The following is a 25,453-nucleotide window of genomic DNA, read 5'->3' as shown; positions in this document are numbered from 1 at the left end:
AAATGGAGTCCCAAAAAAACAAAAACAAAAAAGCACAGAAAAAAAAAAAAAAAAACAGAATCTAGAAAAATTAAAATGGAAAAAATGGAATTTGGGAAAAAAAAAAGGAAAAAAAAAAAAAAAGAAAAGAAAAAAAAAAAAAAAACGGAATTTGAGGCCCCAGGGTCCCAAATAACCTAGTGAGCTGCCTACCTAAAAAGGCAGTTTTGCATCTTTTTATGCCTAAAAATGCTGTCTTAGGGTTGGTTCACAAAGAACGTTTTTGCAGGTTAGCGTAACGAAAAAAAAAAGGCAAGCTTTTTGAAGTTTTGAAGCGCATATTGATCCCAGAAATCGAGTGAGCGAGAGAGAAACCCTGTTTCCACTAAGATGTGTTTTGGGTGAACCCATCACAAGTGGTCAGCGAAAACACATCACCGTTTACACCTGGTTTTCGCAGGATTAGAATGTCTGAGATGCAATTTTTTAGAAGTTGAACAATTTAACTTTAGCGCAAGACGGTGCAAAAGACACAAATGCAAATGGTCAAAGACGTCCGTCTAGCGTGTTTAAATATAAACAATGGAAAATCTGCACAGTGGAAAGGAAAAATGCATTCTGTGTGAACAGGCCCTTATGATTTTTTTAAGATAAACGTTGACATGAGGCCAGACTTACTTGCACTGTGCATGAAAGTATTTGATGAGATTCTGGAGAAGGTCGACACCTTTCTTGATCTTGATTTCATTGACTTTGAGGAGGTACTGTAACAAAACAACAGAGGAGACTGAAGCACACACACACACTGCACAGGAAGTGCCTATTACAGCACCATAACAGGATTCTCCAATGAAATGAGTCTCTTCTGACCTCACACATCTGAAGCTGAAAGAAACGGCGCTCCTTTTCCATCTCTTCTGCTATCTCCGCTCCACTGATCTCAGTCCTGATCATTCCGTGCTGTCGGGCGTGCTCTTTTTTCTCCTTCTCTATTTTAGAACTGCGTGAAACACACAGATGACCTTAAAATTGAGACACACAAATACAAACACACGCACAGGAAACACTCATGCAGCAGGGCATTCTTTTCCATATGCTCCAGCAGCATATTGTACCCCACGTTACGGATGCAGCATTTCCTCTGTGGGGAAGGAGGGCCCTGATCTCAGACACAGGATTCCAGAGAGAGCCTCATGCGTTTGGTTTAGGCCTTTATATGCTCTCAGCTCCAGCGGCCGATCATGAAGCAGGCTGGCCATTTCTGGAACCTCTGCTTTCAGAGTTTGAAGCCTAGCGAGGAGATGTGATTAGGAGATGGCTGAACACTAGAAGCCATTTCCAAAACAAAACATTTCTAGTCAGTGAAACTAGAAACTAGGTAAAGGCAAAAAAAGATTGTGATAAAATGCATCAAGCGCTGAGTGAAGTGATGTGTTAGCATGAGAAGCTGCCTCTGACAACAATTTTGATTTCTGTATTTTACTGTTGGGGAGAAGCAAGACTACTAACTTAAAAGTGATTGTTCACCCAAAAATAAAAATCATTTTAGGTTATATTATGTATACGATGTACTAAACACGGATTGGAAACGCTTTTCCTTTGCGTTTTTCGGATACAGACGACAACGTTGTCAAAATGATCCCCGTTCACATGGATCCGCGAAAACAACAAAAAACGCTGTATTATTTATGCCAGGCCAGTAGATGGCGATGTCACTTTGTAAAGAAACACTACGCGCCTAAAGACTGAACACGTAATACGCATGAGCATGACATCACAGTTTTCGCAAATTAGCGTTTTGTAGTTTACGTGCAGATGATAATGACATCGTTTTCAAAAACTTGCACTTTGAAAGCTGTTTGGAAAAGTTTGCATTTTCAGGCCCCGAAAACACTGTTGTTGTGTAAATGAACAGCCAAAACATATAAAAAGTTTTCAGTTTTTAGTTGAAAATGGTGTCGTGTAAACGGCCCCCAAAGACTATAGATATAGAAAGACTGTTCACTCCTATTGCTTGTAAATGGGAGAAACTGCAACGCACAATATGGCGGAATAGGTCCCGCCTTCTAAGTAAAAGAGCCAATCGCTGATTGATAAAGTCATCGCGTCACTGCAGCTGCCGTTACAAGCTCCAGTTCCCATAGAAACCTGAGACTCACGCTTAGGACTGCACATGTGCATTAGCTCGTCTAGCCTGAAAAATTAGCTTTTTTTAATGCTATTTGAGCATAAGAACCAACATTTATGAAACAAATTTAGTTCATGTCAAATTTTGTTGCTGATTTGAAATATGTTATTTAATTGTGAGTTTGCCAAGCAGTTTTTGAGATTTTAGGATTCCCACATTCAAATAGATAGGAGTTGATCTTGGATGCCTGAAATAACTGCCTGGAGGTGTTGCAAATATGGCCGCCGAGTGAACAGACTTTCCTTGAAAGGGACTTTGATGGCCCCTTAGATTGTTCACCCAAACAAAAATTACTCACCCCATGTCATTTCAAAATTCTATGCATTTCTATCATCTGCAGTACACAAAAGATGTTATTTATTTATTTATTTATTTTAAAGTCTTCTTTTTGGCAAGCTAGTCTTTTAACTACACTTTTTAATAGTGTTACAGAAGCTGTTCAAAATAGTGCAGCTTTTCCAGAAACCCATAAAATTTCAAACAAGTTTCAAAAGGTATAACTTTTTTCTTTTGTATAGATATTTTGCTTGCAGTATTATTTAAAAACTCTTTCAAATAACACTGCCAAGTCTGATTCACTTTAGTTAACCTGTTCTAACACAATTTCAATCAATGGTTTCAATGAACATTTCAATTCAATGAAACAATTCAAAAACTTGCTGACTAATTCGCACCACTCAGTGTTTCCACAAGTCCTTGCACAGCATAGCAAGTTTTCCTTTCTTTTCTTTTTTTCTTTTTTGTAGCCAAAAAAAGTTTATATTTTAGCAACATGCCAATTTCATGGCTATTTTCATTGCGAAAGCCAGGTAACAAAAAACAAAAAAAAATATTAAAGCCTATTTAATATTTTTAAAATCTGTCTTTGATAAAAACTTGACAACTCAATGTGGTGTAGTAAAATAAATATTTATGGAAATACTCCTATTTTTATTTTTTTTTTTTGTTATATTAATTATACATTGTCTATAGAGTAAAATTCTTTCTATTTCAACGTCTTGTACTTTATTTTATATATATATATATATATATATATATATATATATATATATATATATATATATATATATATATACTACCGGTTTCACAGATAAGGTTTAAGCCTAGTCCCAGACTAAAATGCATGTTTGCTGTTTTAACTGAAAGCAATATGTCAGTGCCATTGTTTTGTCTCAAAATGCACACTAGTATGTTTTTTCGAAGGCATGTTTATAAAAGCTACTTAAATCCCCTAATTGAACTAAGGCCTAATCCTAGCTTAATCTAAACCCTGTCTGTGAAACTGGGCTAGGGCTGCACAACGATTAATCGCGATTAATCGTTTGCAAAATAAAAGTCTGTGTATAATAATTATGTATATATTATATATATATATATGCACATACATGTATAAATTTAAGAAATATATACATGTATAAATAAATATACATATTTATATATATTTTATATTACATATAAATATAAATATTTTATATATAAATATATTTTTTTCTTAAATATATACATGTATGTGCATGTACTTACATATACATAATTATTATACACAGAACACACACATATTACGTAACACAGACTTTTATTTTGCAAACGATTAATCGCAATTAATCGTTGTGCAGCCCTAAACTGGGCCATAATGTCCTATCCAATAAAGGCATAAAAAGTTAAAAATATAACTTAAAAGCCGGGAAGCCAATATTTTTCAAAGTAGCTTCCCTGACAATGATTACTTTAGGTATTTCATCTATACATCTGACAGATGGAAGAAATGAGTCTGAACAGACTCCCTCATGCCAGCACATCACTTCCACAGGTGACTATAAAGAACAGTCCACCATTTTTAGTGCAAACAAATCATGTTGTTCAATATCAAACCAGTTAAAAAATAAAATAACATAAAATGGTGGAGTGTTGCTTTCATCTTTGGGAGAAAGAAGTACACGCAAACAAATTAAATATGAATCGTGATTTGATGCTTCCTGCTGTTCACCTGCTCTCCCGAGGCACCACATTATTTTTAGCATCAGATTCTCTGACTATTACACAAACACAGCAAGATCTTTAGCACAGTCATCAGCAGGATATTTGCACTAATGAAGCGTGCCGCGCAAACTGCAATTTGCGAGAAAGCCGAAAGCTTTGCACAGACAGAGAGATTGAAGAGAACTCAAACTGTAGCGGCGGTGACGATGAAAACCAGTTTAATGGAGTTAGGGCCAGTGTCACGTTAGAGGACGGTTTCGTTTCTTTCTGTCTGGAAACATGAAGGTATCGGTCACAATCAAACACCCGAGATTATATCCAGTGATGGGCAGGTGAAACATGTATTTGACTGAGCAAAACTGCTGATGATGGAAAACAGCAATGATATTAAGAAAGACAGGAATGTAAAAAGCACCTGCCTTTAAAGGTAAATCAATTAATCAAATGATGTGTTATAAGAAAATATATTACCCTTTCAGTAAAGAATGTCCCTTGCAGCTTGGAAAATATATAAGAAGTGCTATATAAATGTCATACACTGTCGCATGCAGAACAATCAGTGTAAGAGCATAGGATAGGAATACAGGAAGTGAGGTGGTAACAGTGACAGCTCATTATCCAGAGTGCTAGGCAGCACTGATCCCTCATTTGACACTCAGACAACTGATGTTTCCTTTCTATTTGATTAATTTTCAGACTAAGATATAAACATAACAAACATGCATGACAGAAATTAATAAATATTCTTTGAAAATGTCTTACACTTTAGTCTCATAGTCTTTCCAGGCTTTATCAAAGGGCTTCTTGAGATCCTGCAAGAGAGAGAGGATATGCATTAAAAAAGACCTATGACTCAACTTTCATTTTGACTTCCACAGTGTAACCCAAATGACTAAAGGAAGAACAGGCCGTCGTCTCACAGGGCTAGACGTTTCACTATCAGCATAATGTCTGGTCCAGGTTGTAGAATTTTATGCAATATTTTTTCCTCTGAACATCAAGATATAGCTTTGGCATTGCCATACAATTTGACATTTGCTCATTGGTTGTGCGTTGAATGCATTGAGAAACATTAACGCAAATTAGTCAGGATTGCTTAGACTGGATGCATCAGCCAGCCAGCCAATCAGATTGGAGCTTGTGTTATGCACAAAAATGGCTATGCCATTTTGAGGCTTAAATTAGCTTAAAATCATCCCGCAGCTGCCAAACTCAGTGTACACCATCACGCATGAAGTCATGCTCATAAAGAAAGTACCTGATGCAATGCCAGTGGCTGCTTTTTGTAATGACATCATCTGAAATCTTTAGGGAAATTCTCTGCTTGTACAAACAGAGCATTCTCCAGCAGCTCTACCGAGGGTTTACACTAATAACAGAAGGCAGTGTTTGTAGAGGGACTTCCTAAGAGTCCTATGCACTGCGCTAATGTGCTTTCATAACAGATGTTACACGCAGCTTGAGTTGTGCGGAAAACAGTCTCATCTGTGCCAGCAAAATGCGGTTTGACAAGAAAAATGAGTTCAAGAACACACATCCAAACATTCCATACTTGAATCATTGTAATATAAATTAGAGGAGACAGGAAATGTTGTGCCCATTCAAACAGAGGGGTGATGTGGCAATTCTTTTTTAATTCAACTAGGGGAAATATAAATAATAATAATATATATATATATATATATATATATATATATATATATATATATATATATATATATATATATATATATAAAAGATGCCATTAAACAAATATTCGAACATGTCTACATTAATTTGGAGATTCAATGTGAAAATATGTATTACAACAAAAATATTTAACAAATTTTAAATTACATAAAAATGAATGACGATTAATTAATTAATCATTAGCACTAATTAATTATAACATATATAATGTCATCATGTAACTATGACTATAAAAGGTAATAACTGATAATGAAACTTAAAAATAATGAAAAACACCGTACAAATTATGCACATTTACCTACACTTTTTATGATCTTATAATCTGAGCATTTACATTTTACAAAACAGCAAGAATTAACTTTAACTTAATATATTTTATATTAAAGGTGCCCTAGATTCAAAATTTGAATTTACCTCAGCATAGTTGAATAACAAGAGTTCAGTACATGGAAATGACATACATTGAGTTTCAAACTACATTGCTTTCTCTTTCTTATGTAAATCTCATTTGTTTAAAAGACTTCCGGAAAACACGCGGATCTCAACATAACACCAACTGTTACGTAACAGTCGGGGTGTACGCCTCAATGTACGCCGTCGCTATTTTCATTTTTAAACACTTGCAGTCTGTATAATTCATAAACGCAACTTCATTCTTTATAAATATCTCCAACAGTGTAGCATTAGCCGCTAGCCATGGAGCACAGCCTCAAACTCATTCAGAATCAAATGTAAACATCAAAATAAATACTTTACTCACATAATTCGAAGCATGCATACAGCATGCATGACGAACATCTTGTAAAGATCCATTTGAGGGTTATATTAGCTGTGTACTTTGTAAATGTGCTGTAATATAATCGAGAGCCTGTGTGGCAGGGAGCACGCGAATTAAAGGGGCGGCGCGCTGAAAAAATCAGTGCATAGTTAATGATGCCCCAAAATAGGCAGTTAAAAAAATTAATTTAAAAAAATCTATGGGGTATTTTGAGCTGAAACTTCACAGACACATTCAGGGGACACCTTAGACTTATATTACATCTTGTGAAAAAGCATTCTTGGGCACCTTTAAATAAATACTGTTCAGACACAACACAAGGCTGCAGATACATGTCAACCAAACAAGTGAAAATTTAATCATTTGGATCGTTCATCCTCTTACCAATTAACACCAACATTTGGGCTATTGTAATTTCATTTATTCTCAATTATTTTATATTGGAATAATTATATTTTTTAAAAACCTTTGCACATAATAACATCACACATTTAATAGACTTTTATATTAGACACAATGTTTGAAGGAGGAGCATGGTGCAAGATGTGAAATAACTGATTAGTTAAAGAAATAATCAACAGATTAATTGATTACCAAAATGTTGGTTAGATGCAGTGGCCAGTTGCATAAACTGCTTAGACAATTCTTAAAAATTAGTCATCTAATTTATTTTTTTTTCCAAGAATGATCATAATTTTTTAAAGTCAGTTACACTGTAAACCCTAATGAAGTTGTTTCATTGTTTTGAGTATTATTAACTTTTATTAACTATTTTATTAATTCAGACAAACAAATTGACCTGAAATTTCTATTCCCCAGCATGCTTGGCCATGACACCTGAAAGGGAGAATATGCAAAAATTAAATGTTATATAAATGTTTTTGTGTTTTTGTTTTTGCTATGCTAATTTAGAAGAGTTTCTGTTATGTGTGGTTTTTGTGGTGTTACTGGTGATGAGTGATGAGCAGAGCAAGAGCTTAGTTTGAGAACAGGTTAAATGTTTTATATTGCCGTACTCTTTCAGCAATTGCTATGCAATGCTAATGCTATCAAAGAATTGTGTTACCAATGGATTAGCTAGTTATAGCTAGCTAAATTTCCACTACTAAAAATATTTAAATTGAGATTACATGATAATATTAAGATTGTATGAATGAACTCAAAAATTTCAAGTTACGAGCAATTCAAATGTATGAGTATAAAATTTAAATCTGCCAGTTCTGCTTGCTTAAACTTTGAATTTCTTACATTCAAAATTTAATGTAATGGATTATCACAAATTTTATGAGTTTTGCCAACTTATTCGGGTTTACAGTGCACCTTAAAAATGTACATTGGTGTCATTTGACACAGTCTTAACATAGCGGCTAAGTTTATGCAACTGGCCCCAGGTCTAATTTGCAGCTGTTTTTAAGACCATGGCTCATTACAAGAAAGATCTCAATCACAAAAAGGGCCACTTCAGGGATTCAGAGAATGAATGTTCAGCAATTCAGCCTATTAACTCATGAAAAGGGACAGAGAGAGAAAGAGAGATGCACATTTCTGAATGCCAGTGGGATTGAACACCATTTCGAGCTGCTTCATGTTGGTTTGACTGAACTTTAAATCATCATTCCTCACCACACAGCACCAGGATACATGTCTCTAACAAGCTGAGTCACAATGCCGTCACCTGGACTTTGAGACCGCAACATCTATCAGCCGGAGGGGTCTAAAAAATCTCGAGTGGGTGGGTTTCACAGCTCAGCGGGCTTCAACGCTGACATCACTCCCTCTGAGGCCGACAAAAACCGTCTACTGCAGCAAAGTCACTGGGACTGACTAAACAGAGGATGTGTCGTTCACAAACACACTGGAAGACAATAGACACAGCTGAGGAACAGACAGCACCATCATCAAGTTGAGAGGTTTTGGCATGATGTCAGTCCGTCTGTGCGTCCGTTTTATGAGGACTACGATTCCGCCTCCCTCAGCAATTCCGAAAACATGCAACTCAGGGTCAGGAACAGGGAACGTTGGGGTCAAGCTTTCTGGCATATTACAAACCGTAACCATTTACATTAAGGTTGAATTCATTAAAAAGATGTATCTTGAACTAACAGGGGTTTCTGCAGATTTTATGAAGGTCAATTTAAGACTTATTTTTAAGACCAAAGAAATTTAAGGAATAAACTGAAGAGAAACACTTCCGAGTTTGAAAATACAACAGATATTGGTTACTTTTTAATTCATTTCACCAAAAATAAAAAGCTTGATTTTTTCTACTCAAAACTACTACAATATGGAAATAACTTTTACTGTAACTTCTGATGCAAATGTAAAATGAAGTCTTGAAAAACTAAAAATTAAGTGAGTTTATGCTTAAAACAAGAACAAATATCGGTGAAAACTTCTAAATTAAGTTGATTTTTCTGAAACCATTGGCAGATATTTGTTCTTAGTTTAGTCATTAACTCCATTTTGGCTCAATTTCACAGAAAACAAGACTTTATATCTTATGTCATTTTACATTTGAACTGAAATTTGGGGAAATTTGAACTGCGTTGCATAGATAAGATATCTCCGGAAGGGGGATTAGGGCTGTGTGGCGCAGTTTGAGGTGTCTTGGCAAAAAGGGAGATTGAAACTTTGTTTATCAGTTTGAAGTGCCTTAACAGGTAGCAGTCCTGTCGTGTGAGGAAGATCCATTTAGATCCGTTCTTATGGATAGATCCGTTTAGAACCACTCTGATAGACAACAACAACAACAACAAAAACTCCCTAAGACTTCCTAGCTCTTCCATCCAGATAGCAAAATTCTGTTTTTACTGTTATTTCTATTCGTAATGTTCTAATTTTATTCTTCTTCTTTATGTAAAGCACTTTGAATTACCATTGTGTATGAAATGTGCTATACAAATAAAATTGCCTTGCCTTGTCTTGCCTACATCTAAAATAAATGTATCTTGATTTAGGAATCTTTAGATATTTGTACTGGAAAAAAGACAGAAATACTGAGGAAAAACAACTTTTTTTGCAGTGTATAAGAAATGACAGCACTAATGCCAGTGACGAGTAATATCTTACTTGTTCACTAAATATAAACATTAAATAAGTTATGCTAGCATGTGCTAGGATAAGTGTTGATTTCAAATGAAATAGAAAAGATTAGCTAATTGGTTCCAGGACTACAACTCTGGAAGTTGGAGAGATTTAAATGCTTTATTTTTATTTTTTTTTTATTTATTTTGAGTAATCAACTTAATAATTTGTGTTTATGCTACAAATTATTAAGTTCCTCCAACTCAATGTAGCTTGGTGGTTGAAAATAAATTCACTTGTTGTCATAGAAAAACATGATGCAAACTGTTGATTTAAACTTGTTCAGATTTTTGTATTGGAAAACAGGACAAAAATAAGAATGCATGCAACATTTAATGCCATGAGCCTTCTGCTCTTATTTAAGACCGTTTTAAGGCCTTAATTTGTGTAAGGGTGAAGACTTTAAGACTTGCAGAAACCCTGGGGAACACTTTGAACAGCATTATTGTTAATTTATAAATATTTAACAGACTATGGATCCAAAGACGGGTAACAAAACAGATGACCTCATAATGACACCAAAGACACTTCATTTCCAAGATCCATTTTCTGATGGGTTAATGAGGCACAGGGTCAGGTTAATGACTGGAATGATGGCCCAAGACAAGGCCTGTAATTTCTATCCATTAGCGGCAGTCCCCTACTGCGCTCAGAATCAAGCACAATGCTGACACAGACCGTTCTGAGACCATTAGCGTTCCATAACTGCAGGTTAAATGAAGCAGCCGCCGGTGTCCTCCCAATCACCTCTACAGAAAACTGACACAAAGCAGAAATTACATCTTCATCTGGGGTGGATTTATATGAGAATCTGATGCTTCAGCATGGGCTGAGGCCAGACTAGTTACTTATTTTAATTAATCATTTTAATCCAGTCAGTTCGCCAGAGTACGAAAATAGAAAGGTAACTGTAATCTTATTCCTCATAATTGCAACTTTATATCTCACATTTATTTTTTACAATTTCTTGTTATTGTGACTTTATAATTTCTTATATTAATAAATTTAATACAAATTGTAAAAAATAAAATAAAATGTTGTATATATTTAATTATATATATATATTTATTTAATTATATATATATATATATATAAATTTAATAAAATTTAAATTTAATAAAATTTAAAATTTAAAATAAAATTTAAATTTAATAAATTTAATAGTTATCTTATATATATATATATATATATATATATATAAGATAACTATTAAATTTATTTATTATATTATAACTTACTTTTTGACAGCTTGTCATAATTGTGATTTTATATGAATAAATATAAATTACAAATAGTTAAATAATAAAATGTAATTATATATACACATTGACAGCATACAAATATGTATGTCAGTTTTAACAGACACCTTCAAATTAAAATGTTTATCACAGCAAATTACATTCCTAAAACATTTCGTCTTGGTGTGAACAGGCCTTAAGTATGAGAAATAGTTGTGAGAGGCAGTGATGTTGTGAATGCTACCTCAGATGGAGAGAAACGCTTAGGTCACTGTAAAGGTCCAAACACGTTACAATAAGTCACTATTAAGGCCCAATTAAAGCCTATAGGAGTCTCACTGATTCAGTTAACCATCCTTTCATTTTTAACTACACATTTAAGGAATCACATCACCCAAGCAGAATGTCTTTTCAGCCCCATCGCAGAGAGAGAGAGAAGTCTCCAGGGAAACGAGACAGGGAGCTGAGTGAAGAGCCTCATTAGGAGTAAATCACATCAGATTCCCCCTAAGAGCTAACAAGACAGAGTCACATGGTGCAGAGAAGGTCGGGAGGTCACAGTGGACATTAATGAACTAAGGCGGCCTAAAAGGACATTCTGAGAATCACTTCAGTATAGAGCTGCTACCAGCTGTCTTTCGCTCAAGCGTGTTCATGTGAGCATAAATAGACAGGGGTCTTAGACTGGTACTTGACTTTCCACCAGACACATTCAACCAACACCATTGGGGAATATGTTTAAAAGTTGCATTGCTAATAAAAAAAACTTCCAATGTCTGAGTTATCTTATTCTGAATCAACTGTGCCACAAATCGTCATGGTAATATCAAAGTAACATGGTGGTGGGATCTTTAGGGGAAATTTACAAAAGCCCAGTGTGGAACATTGGATAGGATAGGATAGGATAGGATAGGATAGGATAGGATAGGATAGGATAGGAAATACGATAAGATAGGATGCAATACAATACGATACGATGGGATACAATGGGATATGATGGGATACTATGGGATACAATAGGATACGATAGGATACAATAGGATACAATAGGATACAAAACGATAGGATAGGATAGGATAGGATAGGATAGGATAGGATAGGATAGGATAGGATAGGAAAGGATAGGACAGGATACTATATGATAAGATAGGATACGATATGATTGGATACGATGGGATAGGTTAGGATACAATAGGATACAATACAATAGGATACACGACAGGATAGGATAGGCTACGATACTATACGATATGATAGGATTTGATACAATATACAATAGGATATGACAGGATACGATGGGATACGATGGGATACGATGGGATACAAAATGATAGGATAGGATAGGATAGGATAGGATAGGATAGGACAGGATACTATATGATAAGATAGGATACGATATGATATGATTGGACACGGTGGGATAGGTCAGGATACGATAGGATACAATACAATAGGATACACGACAGGATAGGATAGGCTACGATACTATACGATATGATAGGATTTGATACAATATACAATAGGATATGACAGGATACGATGGGATACGATGGGATACGATGGGATACAAAATGATAGGATAGGATAGGATAGGATAGGATAGGACAGGATACTATATGATAAGATAGGATACGATATGATATGATTGGACACGGTGGGATAGGTCAGGATACGATAGGATACAATACAATAGGATACACGACAGGATAGGATAGGCTACGATACTATACGATATGATAGGGTACGATACAATATACAATAGGATACGACAGGATATGATAAGATACGATACTATACAATACTATATGATATGGTATATGATATTATATATAATGTGATATATTATATGATAGGATACGATAGGATACGATATACAATAGGATACAACAGAATATGAAAGGATACGATAGGATATGATAGGATACGATATGATATATGATAATATTATATGATACGATATACAATAAGATATGATACGATACGGTATTATAGGATAGATAGGATACGATATACAATAGGATACAACAGTATACGATAGGATATGATAGGATATGATATGATATATAATATTATATATGTTATGATATACGATAGGATAGGAAAGGATATGGTAACATAACATAACATAACATAACAACATATAAAATGCAAAAAAGTAACAAATTCTTCCAAAAGGCAATGTGATTACACACGAAACTCAAGACCTGCTTGCCAAGGAATATTATCCATCCATTGTGTTTTGGCTGACTATCATGTGCCTGAAACACTTTGTGACAAGCACTGATCAATATGCTGCTGATAAACTGCCAAAAAGAGAGAAAGCATTTATAGGCTTAAAGTAATGAACTTACCCCTTTAACCCCTTTCAGATCACCCTTCAGCAGACTGTCCAATGGGAAGGTAATGATGTTATTCATGTTCTGAAACTAGAGAGCGAAAGCACACCATTAGACAAATGTCTGTCTTCCCAGCTGTGCAATTGTCTTTCTTATTACAGCAATCAGAGATAAACACACAAGACGGAGAGGAAACAAAACAGTCTGTTGCAGCAGGAGAAAATTTAGACGGTTTGAGTAGTATTCAAACAAACATGAAGTTAGGGGAATTATTCATTAAGTATGCAAATAAAAAACAATAACAAGAAAAAAATATTCCAAATCATAAATTACAGAATGAATTATACATGCCCAGAGGTCCAAGCACATTTAAGGACCAGTTCACCCAAAAATGAAAATTCTGTCATTAATTACACACCCTCATGTCCAAACCCATAAGATCTTCGTTCATCTTTGTAACACAAATTAAGATATTTTTGATGAAATCTGTGAGCTTTCTGACCTCCATATAGATGGCAATGTCATAACCAATTTCAAGGCCCAGAAAAATAGTAAAGACATCATTAAAATAGTCCATGTGACAACAGTGGTTCAACCTTAATGTTATGAAGGAACAAGAATACTTTTTGTATGCAAAAACAACAACTTTATTCAACAATGTCTTATGTCTTTACTACCTTTCTGGTCCTTGAAATTGGTTATGACGTTGCTGTCTATAGGGAGGGAATCTTAATTTGTGTTCCAAAGATGAACGAAGGTCTTACGGGTTTGGAACGACATGAGGGTGAGTCATTAATGACAGAAATCAGTCGTTTTTGGTTGAATTAACCCTTTAACAGCTGGTAGGTAAGATGTTTAAAACCCATTTGCTCTACATAAAATCACATAAACACAAAATAAATGTCCTCACCAGGTTCTTGAATAGGGCTGTGAGCTCCTTGGTGAAGACGGAGAACTTCAGGAATGCTGATCCCAGATCAGGATCATCTCTGTACACACAGTTCTCTCCAAACTTCTCCAGAGCTTGAGTGTACTGCTCCTCGTTCTCCACATGAGCTACAAACAGAATGTCAATACATCAAAACCTAAATAATCCATAAGCGCTTTAAAATGTGACTAATTTCATTAAATTATAAACAGCCACTAAATTCTATGTAGACTTAGAATGGAATAATGAAAGTGAAGTTTATTAAGCTCGACACACACACATAAGCCTAACATTCTTCACAGTCGCAGTATCATGTGTTTTTCTTTCCTGCTGTTGCTTTCTTTCCTCCAGATTGTGTCATCCTGTATTCCAGCATTATCAGTTACAGTCCACCTAATCACATCTACACACAATATAGTCTATTTATTGTTTTAAGGAGTCTTTTCCACACTCTGTTCATTGTTATTGTATGGCGAGATAAAAAGACCCTGATAGAGCCTGATGGAAACTTAAATAAATACAAAAACCCAGAACTTAATTCCATCAAACTCCCAGTTGTCATCCTTTCCAGGGGCAAAGCATAAAAAATGGACAACAAGTAAGCATGTAATTCACTCATGCAGTGATGTTGCAAACTCCCCATAGTTTGTCTGCAGGGAATATGTGTAATTTACAAGTACAGACATGTCGTAAAATGTCGGGATACTAGTCAGTGTGTAAGCCTGTTTGTAATCTACACCTGGAGATTTTCGAGCCTCCCTCGTGGATGACCGTCTTCCCACAACTAGTTAACATGTTTGTTCTTCCTCCAACAAAGACCGTCGCCAAGAATAGCCACACAGTATTATTATATAGTCGATGCCCTCTTATGAATAATTCATAACTGATTTGTTTTAGTGCAGCTTGTGATAGTTAGCTTGAGAGCTTTCTCTTTAGGTGACCTATTGTATCTCGATAGGAAGGACACAATGGGACAGGAAGTGAGGCGGTGGTACGCTATCACCCTAAAGCTAATCCAGAACTCGGGCCATGTGGAGACAACACAGCACAAAAACAAAAGGAAGACCTGTAGAAGCACTCTAGCAGATCCGAGCACTCACGTGCTTGAGTAGACTTGGAGCACTGCCCAGGTCACAACAACAGGCATGGTAATTAGATACAGGCCAATAAGGATAATGGATATATGAAGGTCGTATGCTGAGGAGATTACATTCAATTGAAACCACTTTCTTATACCTGACTGAGAAAGCAGGGATAGGGCACCTGTTTATGCTGTATGTCCTTTGCCTATTCAGTTTGATGAATGGCTACACCTGCTTCAATAAATAAACACTTGATAAATACAAGTGAGACCACAAATGTGCAGTATAGGCATTAGTAAAAACTGCTAACTCCAGCTCAAACTCAGGGTGTCCAGACTCCTATTAGCTGTATATCTTGTGTAGTAGTCAGGAACTGAACATTAAAAAAGCTCTTTTCCAAAAACTTGCTGACTCACTGTATACAGTAAAAATCATCAGATATCATCTAAATCAACATCCTAACTAGGCATGTGACAGTATCAAATTTTCATGATAATTGCTGAAGCTTTTATCACGGTATACGGTATTATCACGATATTAAAATAAGTTGCAAAAAAGTGTCACAGTATAACAGGTTTAAGAACTCTTTCTTATAACAAAAAGATCTCTGAACATTTAAATACAATAATGCAGTACACAAAAAAAATAAAAAAATAAAGTAAAACATTTCAAACAGATTAAAGTGCAAAGGAATTATAAAGAACAACAGGTAACAATATATAAGGTCTCATTAGTTAAAGGTGCCATCGAACGTTTTTTTACAAGATGTAATATAAGTCTAAGGTGTCCCCTGAATGTGTCTGTGAAGTTTCAGCTCAAAATACCCCATAGATTTTTTTTTATTAATTTTTTTTAACTGCCTGTTTTGGGGCATCATTAACTATGCACCGATTCAGGCTGCAGCCCCTTTAATTCCTCACGCTCCCCGCCCACGGAGCTCGCGCTTGCCTTAAACAGCATAAAGTTCACACAGCTAATATAACCCTCACAATGGATCTTTACAAAGTGTTCATCATGCAACATGTCTAATTGCGTAAGTATTGTATTTATTTGGATGTTTACATTTGATTCTGAACGAGTTTGATAGTGCTTCGTGGCTAAAGCTAACATTACACACTGTTGGAGAGATTTATAAAGAATAAAGTTGTGTTTATGAATTATACAGACTGCAAGTGTTTAAAAATGAAAATAGCGACGACTCTTGTCTCCGTGAATATAGTAATAAACAATGGTAACTTTAACCACATTTAACAGTACATTAGCAACATGCTAACGAAATATTTAGAAAGACAATTTACAAATATCACTAAAAATAACATGATATCATGGATCATGTCAGTTATTATTGCTCCATCTGCCATTTTTCGCTATTGTTCTTGCTTGCTTACCTAGTCTGATGATTCAGCTGTGCACAGATCCAGACGTTAATACTGGCTTGTGTAATGTCTTGAATGGCTGGCATATTCAAATATTGGGGGCGTACATATTAATGATCCCGACTGTTACATAACTGTAGGTGTTATGTTGAGATTCGCCTGTTCTTCGGAGGTCTCTTAAACATAAGATTTATATAAGAAGGAGGAAACAATGGAGTTTGAGACTCACTGTATGTCATTTCCATGTACTGAACTCTTGTTATTTAACTATGCCAAGATAAATTCAATTTTTAATTCTAGGGCACTTTTAATACATTAACTAAGATTAAGAATGAGTAATAGCTACATTTGTTACACAAGGTATTACTTGTTGTTAATGTTAGTTAAATACAACTGATCATTGTTAGTTTTAGCTCAGGTCCATTAAATAATAGATACAACTTTTGATTTTAGTAATGTTATTAAACATTAACTAAGAAATGAACATTAACTAAGATTAATAAATACTTTATAAGTATTTTTCATTGTCAGTTTGGTAACAATGAATTAACATGTTAACTAATGAAGCCTTATGTTACTGTGAACAATAACACACAATGTTAATCATTATAGGACATGTTGTAGTCCAGATTAAAATATAAAAATTTGAAAATAAATAATTTAAATTTGAAAATAAATAGCCTATTTAAGTCTTAAAGTATTAAGTATTTGGTGCCGTGATGAACAACATTGCGAACACAAAAAACTTAATGGCTATTTTAAGAGTTCAGTACAAGGAAATGACATACAGTGAGTCTCAAACTCCATTGTTTCCTCCTTCTTATATAAATCTCATTTGTTTAAAAGACCTCCGAAAAACAGACGAATCTCAACATAACACCGACTGTTACGTAACAGTCGGGATCATTAATATGTACTCCCCCAATATTTGCATATGCCAGCCCATGTTCAAGGCATTACACAAGGGCAGCCAGTATTAACATCTGGATCTGTGCACAGCTGAATCAACAGACTAGGTAAGCAAGCAAGAACAATAGCGAAAAATGGCAGATGGGGCAAGAATAACTGACATGATCCATGATAACATAAACTGTCTTTCTAAATGTTTCGTTAGCATGTTGCTAATGTACTGTTAAATGTGGTTAAAGTTACCATCGTTTCTTACTGTATTGACGGAGACAAGAGCCGTCGCTATTTTCATTATTAAACACTTGCAGTCTGTTTAATGCATAAACAACTTCATTCTTTATAAATCTCTCCAACAGTGTAGCATTAGCCGTTAGCCACGGATCACAGCCTCAAATTCATTCAGAATCAAATGTAAACAATATAACAGTATACAATACTCACATAATCCGACGCATGCATGCAGTATGCATGACGAACACTTTGTAAAGATCCATTTTGAGGCTTATATTAGCTGTGTAAACTTTGTTTATGCACTGTTTAAGGCAAGCGCAAGCTCCGGGGGAAGAGAGCGCGCGATTTAAAGGGACCGCAACCTGAATCGGCGCATTTCTAATTATGCCCCAAAATAGGCAGTTAAAAAAATTAATTAAAAAAAAATATATATATGGGGTATTTTGAGCTGAAACTTCACAGACGCATTCAGGGGACACCTTAGACTTATATTACATCTTGTTAAAAAAACATTCGATGGCACCTTTAAACACTGTTCAGTAGTGCAGTTCCTTTGTTTACGGGTTTCCGGTGTAACCACTGCATTTCTGCTGTCCCATCAGTGCCCTCTGCTGTCAGAGAGGGAACGTGCACTTTCATTAAGCACGTCTCCCTCACTCGTTCCACCATGTGCTTCTCATGAGTGTTGGGCTTGTTTACATCTGAGTGCGCATGTCCCTTTGATGTAGTATACAGCGGTGTTGTGATACGGTTGATGGGGAACATTCATTATCGTGATATATCGTATTACGGAAAATTGGCACGCCTAATCCTAACTGACACTGAAATGATCTGAGATGTTCAACATAGACAGAAATGTCTTAAGCCCAAAATATACTTCAGTTTAGCGTGTTTATATGCGAATGTACAGTCTTTCAAAGTATGCATTTGATAGCATTCAACCATGTGCGAACAAAGGCGCTCGACACGTGCGCACTAGAATGTTTCATCTTTATCCAGTGTCTGCCCCTCACACAATTGCTCTTCAACATGGGCATCTGTTGTTGTTTTGATCACTAGTTACGGTACACGCATTCGTAACAACATCACGGTACAGACGTCATGGTTCGGTGCATACAGTCACACAACGAATACAGGGCATGCAAGGTAACGCAACGCTACTGGTAAAAAGCGCAGAAGAAGAAGAGGAGACAATTGATCGATATGTACATGTAATCTCTCAATCAGAGCAAAAAGATAATAAAATAGCTTGGGAATAATATCTCACGTAGCATTACATTTACCTCAGGCAAGTCATTTAGTTTCTACAGCATGTTAGTTTACTAGAGAAATTAACTCTAGAGGGGAACATTTCATACATGCACTATATTATCATATTCATTATATTTAATTAATCTGTTAGTAATGTCTTGATTATTTAATGTATGTTTAAATAAATTTGCACTCAAAAAAATTATGTCCGGTCTTAAGGTTTCTATTTGAACAAGTTTTAACAAACAAATTAATAAACTGAATGTGATCCATATTTGTCAGTAATACGTAAACAAAACGGGTAAGATTTATGAAATTGTACACAACAAAACACCCATGTTAAATTAACACTGCCCAGTGTCCATGTGTGTGTACACTACAGAGTTAAAGAACCATTGAAGCAGTGTTGACGTTAAGGAGATAATTAAGTGATGATTGAGCAGTAATGATGAACACCTGCTGTTAACAAGCAGAATCACTGAAGGAAAGAGAAACACAAGAACTACAACTGACATCGGCCAAAGCCTTCGATGAAATCAGCTGAAGATAAAAGACATTAAATCTCTCAAGATCTGATTAAGCAACTCCACAGACAGCATTACCAGATTCACATATTATTAACCAGATTGACTTTATTTCTGTCATTTCTGTTTTAATGAAAATAATAGTTTCATTTGAAGTCACCATTATGGAGATCAGCAGTGGTTTTAGTTGGGCTCTTTACACTTTACTTTTAATATTAGATTTTCTCTTACTGCTGCAACTTTGTGTTTTAAAAGCACATTTGTTATGGCAAGGAAAGCCAAGAGAAAATGTGAATAATGAATTTAATAATTTGCACTCTGTTGTTAATTGTAACCTTTAATATTATAGTAATGTGTAAGTAAAGGCTCCCTATATAGTTTATATAGTTTACAGCATTAGCTAAGATAGATTTTTTTTATCCTAATGTTAATTATAATTGAATTTATTTAAACACAGAGACACATTTGTTCAAAAAAGCTTAGTTTAAAAAAAATCACTTTTATGTTTAGTTCATTGTTTAGCTTTGGAGATCTGAAAAGCGTGGGGCTCAAAAATAATTGTCATTAGTAACTCATTTATAGAGTTATTTTTATTTAAATATATATATATATATATATATATATATATATATATATATATATATATATATATATATATATATATATATATATATATATATATATATATATATATATATATATATTACACACACACACACACAAGAGGAAGGAGAGCAGTGGGATAGTGTCTGATTATGAGCTGTGAAGACCTGTTCCTTCAAACCACCAGCTGCTTCAGAGTGACTCATCTCATCTCATTACAGGCCTGCAGACTTTCCTGACTTCATATCCTCATTTCCCATTGATAAAGCCAGTGCCATTGCGTTCTACAAATTTTTCACTAAAGAATGTTTTCAACACACCCGGTGAATACTTAAACCGGTTAAGGTCTTGCGATCTCCAAGAGGTTTGACATTCACAATAGGGCTCTTCACATGCAGCTGATGCCGGCGCTAATGTTTTGACAATAAATCTCCAGGCCCGGCAGTGTGTGTACAGCCTCAACACAGGCTGTGTTTGGCCTTCAAACATCCCATCTTGTTTTCTGTCGCAGTGGCTGACTGAGCATTTGGATCTGACTTTTGTTTTTAAAGCGACATACGAGCTCTGCACATCTTCTGCACATCTGCAACGACAAAACTTTGGCTTTGGTGTCCTTCCTTATGGTAACTGAACCCTAGCAGGCAGCTTTCCGTGCTGTGGCTGTCTGAATGAGCTTTAGGGGAAACAGAATGACTGCTTCATTAGCCTTTTTCAGGGTCACCTTCAAAATCAGTCACACAAAAATATACAAGTTAGGGCAATGACTTGGGTGTTTAGTTTCTGAAACACCATTACACAAATACTGTTGCATAGGATTGACTTTTCTGATGGTTTATGGCTACCCAGTCGCTAAACTTATTATGTGGTTTCAGACAGTCAGCCCTGTAACCACAGGCACGACTGAGCCTGTGAGTGGAGGAGGGTTTGTTTCATGTGACTAATGCTTGAGTCGTTTAAACACCTGTGTATATTGCACCTGGTTTAAAGGGTTAGAAAAATCCCCCGTCATAAGTCATAATCTACTCCTAGAGTTTATCTAGAACAAGCTTTTCGATGCTATAAATTAGGGGTGTAGCGGTACATGCAATCAGACGACGAATACAGTCAGAATACAGTCGATCCACACTCCAATCCAGAAGGGGGCGTGCGTGGTAATACAGCGCTGTTTGCTAACCACAACAACAGGAAAAAGAGCAGAAGAAGAACAGCGCATACACAAATGACTTGAGCGCTTGAAAACAAAGTCCACTATATAGTGCGTATGTGTCAAATGCGTCTTTCTGTGCTCATGGACAAAGGAGAATACTTTGAAAGGCTTGCGCACTCCGTACGCGAAACAGAGCGGAACGTGGAAAATTAAGTATAGTTGGGTTGGACTTTAGCTTTTAATTTTGTACCTGATTGTGACCAAATACCTTTTGTTTTTATCAGATTCATTCAGGAACAAAACAAGTGACCATCTTTATAAGTGAGTCATTGAATCATTCCTTAAACCGATTCATTCAAAAAAAGCGATTCAGTCAGGAACAAAAAAGTGATTAGCAGCATCTGAAATCACATAGTGAGCAGTAAAAAAAATTACATTCTCTATAGTATGCATGTGTGTAGTATAACTGCAGCCCAGACATACTAAATCCACTATGCTGGCAATGATATGTGACCTACAGTGACAGTTGGTATTCGCTTTGCATACGTCTTTGTGAATATTAAAGATTCGGACATACTACTCTTCACGCATACTGCTTTCCGCATTCTATATATAGTATAGAAGTACACTGTTTTACACACAGCTACTGTCTTTAAAGGGTTAGTTCACCCAAAAATGAAAATTACGTCATTTATTACTCACCCTCATGCCGTTCCACACCCGTAAGACCTTCGTTAATCTTTGGAACACAAATTAAGATATTTCAGTTGAAATCCGATGGCTCCGTGAGGCCTTCATAGGGAGCAATGACATTTCCTCTCTCAAGATCCATAAAGGTCCTAAAAACATATTTAAATCAGTTCATGTGAGTACAGTGGTTCAATATTAATATTATAAAGCGACGAGAACAAACAAAATAACGACTTATTTAGTGATGGCCGATTTCAAAACATTGCTTCATGAAGCATCGGAGCATAAATGAATCAGTGTATCGAATCATGATTCGGATCGCACGTCAAACTGCCAACGGCTGAAATCATGTAACTTTGGCGCTCTGAACAGCAGATTCGATACACTGATTCATTTGTGCTCCGATTCTTCCTGATTTGAAATCGTCCATCACTAAATAAGTCGTTATTTTGGTTTTTTTGGCGCACCAAAAAAAATCTTGTCGCTTTATAATATTAATATTGAACCACCAATTTAAATATGTTTTTAGTACCTTTATGGATCTTGAGAGAAGAAATGTCATTGCTCCCTATGAAGGCCTCACAGAGCCATCGGATTTCATCTAAAATATCTTAATTTGTGTTCCGAAGATGAACGAAGGTCTAACGGGTGTGGAACGGCATGAGGGTGAGTAATAAATGACAGAATTTTCATTTTTGGGTGAACTAACCCTTTAAGAGTGAGTCACTGAATCAATCAATCACTCAATTGGTTTGTTCAAAAACACTTATTCATTCAGGAATGAAAAACCACTACTGTGTTGCTCTGAGATGTGCAATGGTTTATTCTGCTGTAGCTTCATTTGCAACTAATTTTTGGCAGAGCAAAAATTGACAATATAGTGTCTAAAGTGCAAGTGCAGTAACTCATTGATATTTAGAGCAATGGTATTCTTGCTTGTGTAATAGCGACTAAATAGTGACAACAAGTGTAAAAACACTCAGAATGTTTCAGAAACCTTGTTAGTTGTGATTTAGTGGAGGTTTTCTTTCAGGCCTTGCTCTTCTAAATGATCCTCTACACACCAGTGGGCACAACAGTCCTCCTCTAGTGACATCACTAGACAACTGTTACTGTAACTCCTGATGCCAGCTCAAGGTTTCATTATTGGCAAAACCCTCCAACAGGCCTCAGGCTCCAACCAGACAGGGTAAAGATGCTCCAGTTCTGTCAGCGTCTCTCTCTCTCTCTCTCTCTTACTTCCTCCTTCACTTTCTTCCATCCTCTCTGGGCAGCCTGCAGCTCGCTGGCTGCGAAAGACTTTGATCGTCATGCATAAATAACCCAGCATTGTTAGACAGAAGTGCTTGTTTCTTGAGCTGAAGTGAGAACACTCATGTGTCAGGAGTGAGAGTTGATCACTTTAACCTAGCTAAAGTCACACTGGCAGCTTATTTATTAAAAGTCTTTTGGTGAATGAAACAGCATGTGAAGTTAATATCTACCTCGATATTATATTATAGAATTTTATCCAAAATGTTAATTCTTTACGGTTCAATTTGAAAAAAAAACATTTGTAAATATTTGTGATAAAGCTGTCTTTGCTTAACCACGGTCTTTGAATGATATGAAAGAGCAGAAAATGAGTTTTACCTTTTAACTTTTAACTTAAAATAGTACTAAAATAGAAGCGTATATCTTGTTTGTTTTTTTAAACTGGCACATTACCACTTTTGTCATTCTGTGATCATTGCAGCATCTGCTGAGACAATGAAAATAGACGTTAATTTCAAGAGGATTCAAAATCCCAGCAGTGAATTCCACACTCCAGCAGTGATTTTAACACACTGTCACTGTTCTCTCCAGGTGTGAATCAGACCTATTTCTGCACCTCTGCATGTGACCCAGCAGTTCAGTGTGCTCTGATGAGGAGATTTGTCTCTCCCACATCAACATTGAGAGATTTACATCCCGGGCTGTCTGGCCTTTCTAAAGCCAGCTAAGAGCAGATGCCCTGTTCCTCGTTGATAACAGAATGCGTTAAGAGCAGAGAAATTAATCAAACTCACCATGGGTCACCAGCCTGTGAGCAGACATAGAGTCTCTGATTTATTACTGTGGAAGAACATGACGTTCTAATGAAGGATTATGAAATATGGCTTCTCTAATGAATAACCAGTTTTAATTGATTTAAAGGGGAGTTGCTATGGTGGTTGTTTTTTTGCACTAAAGTGAGTGGTTTTTGCTATGCAATAGCTAGGTTGTTCTGAGTGGTTACTGGGGTTTAGTTGTAGGGTGATCTGGGAAATTGTAAAGTGAACAACATTTCGGTAGTATCCTCGTTATTATATGATATTTATTATTATTATTATTATTATTATTATTAGACTTATATTTACATATCCATATTTAAATTACCATTGTCATCATCAATTACCATTTTTATACCATACATTATAAAGTCCACTTGTTGCATTTAAAATAACTGGTTTTAGGGTTTTATTTTTTATTTAGACAAAATATATTTATTATTATTATATTATAAATGTAGTATGTTGTTGCACATTTAAAGGGGACCTATAATGCCCCTTTTACAAGATGTAATAAATGAAACTTCACAGAATGTATCTGTGAAGTTTCAGCTCAAAATACCCCACAGATCATTTATTATAGCTTGTCAAATTTGCCCCTATTTGGGTGTGAGCAAAAACACACAGTTTTTGTGCGTCTCTTTAAATGCAAATGAGCTGCTGCTCCCCTCCCACTTTCCAGAAGAGGGTGGAGCTTTAACAGCTTGTGCTTCGGTTGCTCAACAACAACAAAGCTGGAGAATCTCACGCAGCCAAAATGAGGATTGTCAGTAACGGTGTTCAGCCTTACATTGATCAAACCGGACACTGATGGAGAGACTCAGGAAGAAGTTACAACTTTTAGAATGAAACTGGATATTTCTGAATGGTTAGTGGATAAATCTTGTTGTAGTCCCTTCCAGCCGTTTGTTGTAGTCCTTAAAAAGCGATTTCTGTAAAAGAAAATACTTCCCTTGCATTGAACTTTAAACACCGTAACTTTTCAGGTGTTGTTTATGCTCAAAACAGCAACATTACACACTAACTACAGTTAAAAAAGTGAAATCATATTCAAGGACCTGTTTAACATACTTTAGTTTTGTTTTGTTTTTATTTAGACAAATTACTATAGAATATATATGATAATATTGTGATGCCCAAATAAACTTGCAGCATTTAAAACAACTGATTTTAGTTTTTAGCTTTTTAATATCATTTTTATTGATTTGTATTTGCCTAAATACACTTGTAGCACTTAAAGCATAAAAATCTGATATGCAAATATGGTACGGATATTAAATGGACAGGTGTGTTTAGATCATTAAAATGCAAATAAGAAAAAAAGAATGAGGTTTGCAAATTAGTTTCAACGATCGAATGTGAATTTGCGTA

The 25,453-nt window shown here is 35.5% G+C and overlaps 1 protein-coding gene across 1 annotated transcript in view; it reads right to left on the bottom strand.

The window, feature by feature from the left end:
• Window positions 1–653: 653 nt before the first annotated feature.
• The window catches only part of LOC125268171 (arf-GAP with SH3 domain, ANK repeat and PH domain-containing protein 2-like), a 58,913-nt gene continuing 34,113 nt past the window's right edge, over window positions 654–25,453 (bottom strand). Inside the window, exons 3-7 of the mRNA XM_048190262.1 lie at window positions 14,183–14,328; window positions 13,288–13,362; window positions 4,910–4,959; window positions 850–979; window positions 654–743 (exon numbers count right to left, since the gene is read on the bottom strand). Of these exons, the coding sequence (XP_048046219.1) occupies window positions 654–743; window positions 850–979; window positions 4,910–4,959; window positions 13,288–13,362; window positions 14,183–14,328 (491 nt within the window). The remainder of the gene's footprint in view (window positions 744–849; window positions 980–4,909; window positions 4,960–13,287; window positions 13,363–14,182; window positions 14,329–25,453) is intronic.

Source organism: Megalobrama amblycephala, linkage group LG5 (assembly GCF_018812025.1).
Source record: "Megalobrama amblycephala isolate DHTTF-2021 linkage group LG5, ASM1881202v1, whole genome shotgun sequence".
Classification (NCBI taxonomy): domain Eukaryota; kingdom Metazoa; phylum Chordata; class Actinopteri; order Cypriniformes; family Xenocyprididae; genus Megalobrama; species Megalobrama amblycephala.
This window is presented reverse-complemented; position numbering and strand designations above follow the sequence as displayed.